This window comes from Aplysia californica, unplaced genomic scaffold (genome assembly GCF_000002075.1).
Source record: "Aplysia californica isolate F4 #8 unplaced genomic scaffold, AplCal3.0 scaffold00451, whole genome shotgun sequence".
In the NCBI taxonomy this organism is placed as follows: Eukaryota; Metazoa; Mollusca; class Gastropoda; order Aplysiida; family Aplysiidae; genus Aplysia; species Aplysia californica.
This window is the reverse complement of record NW_004797721.1, coordinates 89,575-98,052: the sequence shown is the minus strand read 5'-3', so window position 1 is coordinate 98,052 and position 8,478 is coordinate 89,575. Positions and strand designations below refer to the sequence as shown.

Sequence of the window (8,478 nt, the reverse complement as noted above, 5' to 3'; positions counted from 1 at the left end):
CCCCCCCAAGCGCAGTTCTACTGACTGAAGTGGCTTTTTGTTATTCTTAAAGAGGGGATATTAACATGTTCTTATGCACAGCAGAATGGTAAATGGGCTGATTTATCAATGTCATGCTCATACTGTGCCTGAACAGCATAGGGGGAACTGCTGCTTTTTCTTTCCTCATCTTTACTATTGTCATTTTTTTATTTTTTTTAACGGCGCTCGCAACTGCATAAGGTCATATGAGCGTCAAAGGGTGGATGTCAACACAGAAGTCCAAACGGGGAATCAGACTTACTCTGCTCACCTCTCTTGCTTCAACAGCACAAAGTCTGCTTCGACTATCAAAGCACCCCAGAAATAGCAGTTCAGAAGAGGGTGACAAACATACAAAAGAAGTAGAGGAAAATGGCGATAGTTAGGATGAGGAAAGAAAAAGCAGCAGTTCCCTCTACATCGTTCCGGCTCATAATAACAAAACCAAACATACTCCTTGGTATTTTGCAAGCCTAATTTTTTTTTCAACTGCATAAGTGGGTGGTTGGCGGATGCTTTGGTGTGGTTTGCTCCTTCTTTCCTTTCAAACATCTATCGTCCTTATCTCTCCTCCTTCTTTCCTATCAAACATATATCGTCCTTATCTCTCCTCCTTCTTTCCTATCAAACATCTATCGTCCTGATCTCTCCTCTTTCCTTTTTGTATTTGTTACTTTCTTGTAGCGCCTCTAATCTTGGGTACATAATATCATATATGATCTTATTGTGTTCATAAAAACTAACATACCAACAGGTATCTTGCAAGTCTATAAATTATTTGTTTCCAACTGTATTAGTGGGTGGTTGGTAGAAGTTCTAGTGTGGTTTCCTCTTTGTTCCCCATCAAACATCCATCATCCTTATTGTTTTCTTTTGTTTTTGTTTGTTTATTAGTCTCTTGTAACAACTTAATCTTCGGCACGAGTACAACCTAATTTTGTCGCAAGAGCCGCACAACTCTTACTAAAAACAAACATATTCATTAGTATTTTGCAGACCTATAAAATATTTGTTTGTTTAACACTCTACTTCTTTCAAATACACCCACCATGTGGTTTTTTAGGAGACTGCTGAGAATATCGTGGAAGGAAAAGAAATCAAATGAGGTAGTGCTTGATGAAGCCCACATGGGACGCTCAATGTTAAAAACAATCAGGAAATGACAAATGCAGTTTTTGGAACACTTGAATAGACATGAAAGTCTTGAACATCTAGCTCTCACTGGCAAAATTGAAGGCAACCGAGGCAGGGGTAGGCTCAGAGCAATCTACTTAGGGAACCTAAACAAATGGGTAACGGGGTAAGATCAGGGAAACGTAGCTTTTTTTAGAGCATCCGAGCAAAGGAATGAATGGAGAACCATGATCGCCGATGTCTGTCTCAGATCTGACACTGGATGAGGATAAAGATGCCCTGAAATCTTCACTGGGATGATAGGGGCGTTAAAACGTTTCCATTTCACCAATTTGTCGCTTTTAAAGACAAGCGTGCTAACCCAGATTTCGGGGGTTTCCAGAAATCTTGACCTACACCAAAAAATGGGCATTGCCCTACCTATAGGAGAAGTTTGGTTTCTTTGGTGTGTATATTTCTTCGGTTATATTGAAAACTCTCCTTGTCTTTTAAAGAAATTTGTCCAAAAATTTTACCTTTGATTTTCTCAAAACAGCATTTTTGGCGATAGCCCTCTTGTGTTTCAGAGATACCAATTACAAGGTTCGATACACAATTTTTGGCTGTTTTGAGTTACTGAGACAAAGAGGTCAGAAACCAAATACTCTATCTGCTCTATCAAAGTCAGGAGATTATTGGGATTTGTTATCCAGAAATATTACCTTCGATTTTCTCTAAACAGCATTTTTTCGGGGTAGCCCCTTGTGCTTAAAAGTGACCAATTGTTCTTTTCTATATATTTCTCTTCTCCCCCCCCCCCCACACGGACAGATGCCCCCCTCCCACGTCATCATGAGCAGGTACGTGATTGGCTACAAGAGGTCGCTTACCCTTCTCCTTCTCCTGTGTGGGGGCCTGGCTATGTACCTCACAGGTGAGTTCACGGCACGTTTGTTATTGAGCAGTTCTAGATCAGAGATCCCCACCCCCACCCCACCCCACCCCCAATTCCAAAATGAGTAAATAAATAAATAAATAAATAAATAAATAAATAAATAAATAAATAAATAAATAGTTGAATAAATAACGAGTTTTAAAAAAGAACAAAGAAACAAAAAGCGTCAGTGAAATGTGTCCTTGTGGTGCACCAGGTGGTGATGGTTGCGGTTTCAGGTGTAAAAGTAGCACCAAAAAAGTTGCCGCCAAAATCTGGTGACTCCCAAAGCTTAAATATCCTTTGAAACTGCAAATTCACATGTTTGGGGCTTTTAACCAACTATAATTCAAACTAAAATATGTTTTTAAATAGACTTAAACAGTGTTGAGGAAAAAATTGATAAAAATTACCTTTTGGATGGAATAACGCCAATTTTTTCGATTTCTTTATTTTGACGAGTGCCCCATTTTTGCCTCGATGCCTTACATACTGATTGTGTCTGTTTGTTTGGGGGGGGGGGGGGGGGTTGTGTATGAGATTTTTCTTTGGGTAAGATGGTTAACTTCTGTTCTGGGTTTTTTTAACCATGAGCTTCAAGAGGCAGACAGACTCATTCATTCCGAGGAAGTTTTCAGAACGTAAAATATTTTGTCAGATTGCAGTTTTAACACACACACATGTTTATTGCAGTTCTTTAACACACACACACACGTTTATTGCAGTTCTTTTACACACACGTTTATTGCAGTTCTTTTACACACACGTTTATTGCAGTTCTTTAACACACACACACACGTTTATTGCAGTTCTTTAACACACACACACGTTTATTGCAGTTCTTTAACACACACACACACGTTTATTGCAGTTCTTTAACACACACACGTTTATTGCAGTTCTTTAACACACATGTTTATTGCAGTTCTTTAACACACACACACACGTTTATTGCAGTTCTTTAACACACACACACACACGTTTATTGCAGTTCTTTAACACACACACACACATGTTTATTGCAGTTCTTTAACACACACACGTTTATTGCAGTTCTTTAACACACATGTTTATTGCAGTTCTTTAACACACACACACACACGTTTATTGCAGTTCTTTAACACACACACGTTTATTGCAGTTCTTTAACACACATGTTTATTGCAGTTCTTTAACACACACACACATGTTTATTGCAGTTCTTTAACACACACACACACATGTTTATTGCAGTTCTTTAACACACATGTTTATTGCAGTTCTTTAACACACACACACACGTTTATTGCAGTTCTTTAACACACACACACACACGTTTATTGCAGTTCTTTAACACACACACACACATGTTTATTGCAGTTCTTTAACACACACACGTTTATTGCAGTTCTTTAACACACATGTTTATTGCAGTTCTTTAACACACACACACACACGTTTATTGCAGTTCTTTAACACACACACGTTTATTGCAGTTCTTTAACACACATGTTTATTGCAGTTCTTTAACACACACACACATGTTTATTGCAGTTCTTTAACACACACACACACATGTTTATTGCAGTTCTTTAACACACATGTTTATTGCAGTTCTTTAACACACACACACACGTTTATTGCGTTTGATAAGTGAAGAAAACAAAATGTGAAAACATTGCCATGTGTGCAAGTTGTCCTAACAATGAGAGATATTTGTCCTAAATATTGCCATAGGTGCAAGTTGTCATAACGATAAGAGAGATATTTGTCATAAATATTGCCATATGTGCAAGTTGTCATAATGATAAGAGGGATATTTGTCATAAACATTGAATAAGATAAGTATGTCTGTTTGATTCAGGCGCTGTTTGTAAACCACATTGTCTGTTCGTTTGTTGAATATTTTTTTTAAATCTGCTCTGGCCAAAGAACTAACAGCCTTTAATCTTACAAGTCTTTAAATATTTAGGTTTGTACATATTCTAAACATTGTGGAAATGGGGGGAGGGGGTGGAATCTGAGCACACATTCACGAAATCGTCACCTCGTAGTTTACAATATTAGAGATGTCTTACGCCGAGATCAGTAAATATTTTCCTGTAATCGCAAGTAATCATATAAGTACAGAAGTATAAATAAAATGCTTCAAGTCTCAGTCGACGAACCAACCCTCCCTCAAACAAAACAACACGAAGTTCAAAATCTGGGCCATGATAATGTAAATGTATATGTGGATAAGCCACAATATTTTGGTATATACATACGATGAAAACAGGGCCTGTTGTTTCCCTGGGTAACAGCATGTTGTTTAAATGGACGTCTGTGTTGTATGTTGCTGGTGGTTGCATTGCGTCTGTTGTTGTTGTTGCTGCTGTTACCAGAACTGAGTCGATAGTGACGTAAAACACCTACTCAAACAAACACACAAACGAGCCGTTGTTGTTGATGTTGTTGTTGTTGCTGTAGTTGCTGTTGTCGTAACTTAGAGCTTTTGTTAAGCGTTTTTTTTTTTCACTTTTTGTAACTTACGAGCTGTATAAGCTAGGTCGAAGATAAATTGTGAAATGACAGAAAACGAGCACTGACAAACGGGACATGGGCACACGATGATGATGTTTGATTTTAGACTGGTGGAAGGTGATGAAATAAAGTGAAGTGTATGGCTTCCCACTTTCTCATCAGACAAATAGATAGATAGATAGATAGATAGATAGATAGATAGATAGATAGATAGATAGATAGATAGATAGATAGATAGATAGATAGACAGATAGATAGATAGACAGATAGATAGATAGATAGATAGATAGATAGATAGATAGATAGATAGATAGAGACCAAATTCCAGTTTTTACCTACACTCCCCCCCCCCCTCCCCCCCCGTGCTCGTCATATTATACAGAAAAAGGGATAGCTGTTCTCGGACAGGTTTCGTTTCACGCTGGTCACTTTTAAGCACAAGTGGGCTATTCCGAAAAACGCAGGATTGAGAAAATCGAAGGTAAAGTTTTGGACCCTTATTCAGTTTCTTTAAAAGACAATGAGAGTTTTCTCTACAACCAAACAAATATACACACAAATGAAACCAAACTTCTCCAATGGCCTCTTTTGGCGTAGGTCAAGTTTCTGGATACCCCAGAAATCTGGGTTTGCCCGCTTGTTCTTAAAAGCGACCAATTGTGGCTCAGGGTTTCTTGTGTCTAAAGAAAACAGATTATTATACAGGTATTACTAGCTGGACCAGTTATTATAGCTAGCTGTTTTGGCTGAGAAACTTTGTGTGTCTGTCTACGTCAGCACTGCCAACATTGGTCATGAGGAGCGGCCTCTTTGGTTCAACGAGAGAGGTTGTTTTTTGTTTGGGTTTTTGGGGGGAGGGGTTGTTGTTTTTTTGGTTGTTTGTTTTTCGTTTGTTTGTTGTTGGTTTTTGGAAAGGGGGGGGGGGAGGGTTGGTCCAAACATGCTACAATTTACTGAATGACATCACTTCTTATAGCTGCTGCAGCAATCACAAACGACAGAAAACAGAACAACGGCACAAGAACAACACTTACGATAGAGTGTATTTTTGTCACGACGTGCTGGAATCAGTCGCTCGTCAATGTTTGGCCATGTGGAGTTATTGGTATTATCTTAAAGCTTGTTCATTTTAATGGAAAAGTACTCATTTCCGTTGAATAAATCTCCAGATATTTGCGATTGTAGGAGTGGGGGTCCCCTTGTTTCAGCAGTAACATTAGCAAGAAAATGGCCACCAAAATGTGGTGATTTTCCAAGCTTGAGAGTCGTTGAAAACAGAAAATGTACATTTTTTTAGCCTTTATTCATCGTTTTTCAGAAAATCAACACAGAAATATGTTTTTAAATGGAAATAAAAGGTGTCGAGCAGATAAACAATAGTTCGAAAAAAAATGGCCAACCCATAGGAGAAATGCTGATATCTTCGATTGTATTATTTTGGCAAGCGCTTGATTTCAACAAGCGGCCTCACATTTAGAAAAGTTGGCTCTGAAATACGTTTTCGTGACAGACATTAATTTTTACGTAGAGCTTTCTGATCTCTCGTGTTTTTGTTCCCAGCGTTCTCGACTCACAAAGACACACGGGAGTACGTTCCGGTAAGTGAAACTTTTCTGAATGAATAACGTCACGTCTTTCGAGTTTTGTTCATCTTTTATTTAATGTCAGTGTCTTTTATTTCCTTTGTGGTGAGGGGAGGGGGTAAAGACATTGATTCTACTGATGAACGTTTGGGTTTTCTCCAGACAAAGATGAATGTGTAAATGGCTGAATACCTTCACATCTTTTGAGTTGTGTTCATCTTTTATTTACTGTGTGTCTATATGTGTGTATGTGTGTGTATGTATGTGTGTGTGTGTGTGTTTGTTTGTTTCAAGTATGCATGTAAATTGTATGTGGGGGTTTGTGCGTGTTTCTGTTTGTTTGTGTTTGTGCCTGTGCGTGTGCGCGAATGCGTGTGTGTGTGTGTGTGTGTGTGTGTGTGTGTGTGTGTGTGTGTGCGTGTGTGTGTGTGTGGTGTTTGTGTGTGTGTGTTTGTGTGTGTGTGACTGTAAGATGAGTGGTAAAAACACCTACATTTAACATTAATAAACTTGTATTCGTGCAGAACAAAGATACACGTTCAGGCTTTTAATATGGAAAAAGTATATTTTTTAAATAGTAAATTGTTTCTTCCCCTATAAAAAGAGTTGAATTCATGACTCAGTCTCAGTAGCAAATAACACATGAGGGGAGGGGGGGTAAGAACAACTACTGAAGGAACTTTTGGTTTTCTAAAAACAAAGATGATCGTGTACATTATGATCTACGTAAATTGGTCGCTTTTAAGGACAAGCGGGCTAACCAAGATTTCGGGGGTTTCAGAATTCTTGACCTACACCAAAAGTGGGCATTGCCGTACCTATAGGAGAAGTTTGGTTTCATTGGTGTGTATATTTGTTTGGTCATAGAGAAAAATCACCTTGTCTTTTAAAGAAACTGAACATGGGTCCAAAACCTTTAACTTCGATTTTCTCAATCAGAATTTTTCGGGATAGCCCCCTTGTGCTTAAAAGCAACCAATTGTGAAGATAGAGCCGTAAAAACCACCTACATTAAAAAGTCACATAATTTTCTTTTATGTCTTGAACATCAAGCTGGCAAAATTGAAGGCAAACGAGGCAGGGGTAGGCCCAGAGCAACATACTTCCTAAACCTGAACAAATGTGTAAGGGGGAAAGACAAGAGAAACGTTGCTTTTTAAGAGCATCAGAGCAAAGGAATGAATGGAGAACCTATATTGCCGACGTCTGCCGCACCCCCCAACCTATCCCCCCCCATCCCCACCCACCACTCCCCCACAATTCGGGAGTCGAACTCAACACTTACGTGCATGTTCAAAAATGAATTTTTAAAAGGTACAAAAGAAGAACACAATTTTCTCGTTTGTCCAACCCAGCACTCTCCCCCTCCCCCTCCCCCTACCCCTCCCTCCCCCACCGTGTCGCGGCTGTTTCAAGGTCACCCCGGCTATGACATCACACTGGTCACTATGTACCTGAACCTGGGAAAGTTCCAGAAGGGTGGCGGGAACCACTTCTACACCACCGAGGGCTATCTGGGCTGGATGAAATCCTGGGGCTGGCTCAACAACACCGTGGTGGCTTTCTTCGACGACGACAAAATACTGGAGGTGTTTAGGTGGGTGACAGGACGAGATGAGATGAGATGAGATATGATAAGATAGGATAAGATAAGATACGATACGATACAATAAGACACGATATGATATGATATGATTAAGATAAGATAAGGTAGGATACGATACGATACGATAAGATAAGATAAGATAAGATAAGATAAAATAAGATAAGATAAGACAAGACAGGACAACAAGAAGATAAGATAAGATAAGATAAGATAAGATAAGATAAGATAAGATAAGATAAGATAAGATCACGTAGAGTTAGAAATGCACCTCTAAAAACAAAGATTGATATAAAAGAAGTTTTCTTACCATCTAGCATAAGGCTATAGTCAGAATCATCACCAATGTGTGTTGCTCTTTCCAGGATGTATCTGTAAAACTGTAAAGGTCTTGTAAATAAATTCCTGCATGTGGTTGAATGATGCATCTGATGTGATGTGTACATTTTGTCAGCTTTACTTTTCTTTTCGTATTGAATTTTAATGAGAGTAATAATATGTGAGACGTGCTGACAAAATGAGTTACTTCCCGTAGTCCACAAATGGAGATATCGGCCAAAGATCAAACTAGGGTCAAATTTGTAGATTTTCTATCCATTAAGTATAACATGCCTTTTATTATTTCATACGTATAAATGTGAAACGTGCTGACAAAATGAGTTACTTCTCAGATTTTAGCCCGATGGAAATAGAAACATCAAATTTTTAGATTGAAGTTTTAC

At 38.6% G+C, this 8,478-nt stretch overlaps 1 protein-coding gene across 1 annotated transcript in view; it reads left to right on the top strand.

Annotated features, from left to right (window-relative positions):
- LOC106012666 overlaps positions 1–8,478 on the top strand; it is a gene marked incomplete at its 3' end in the record, with an annotated part of 20,793 nt that overhangs the window by 3,994 nt on the left and 8,321 nt on the right. Inside the window, 3 exon segments of the mRNA XM_013086284.2 lie at positions 1,966–2,068; positions 6,131–6,168; positions 7,560–7,750. Of these exon segments, the coding sequence (XP_012941738.1) occupies positions 1,966–2,068; positions 6,131–6,168; positions 7,560–7,750 (332 nt within the window).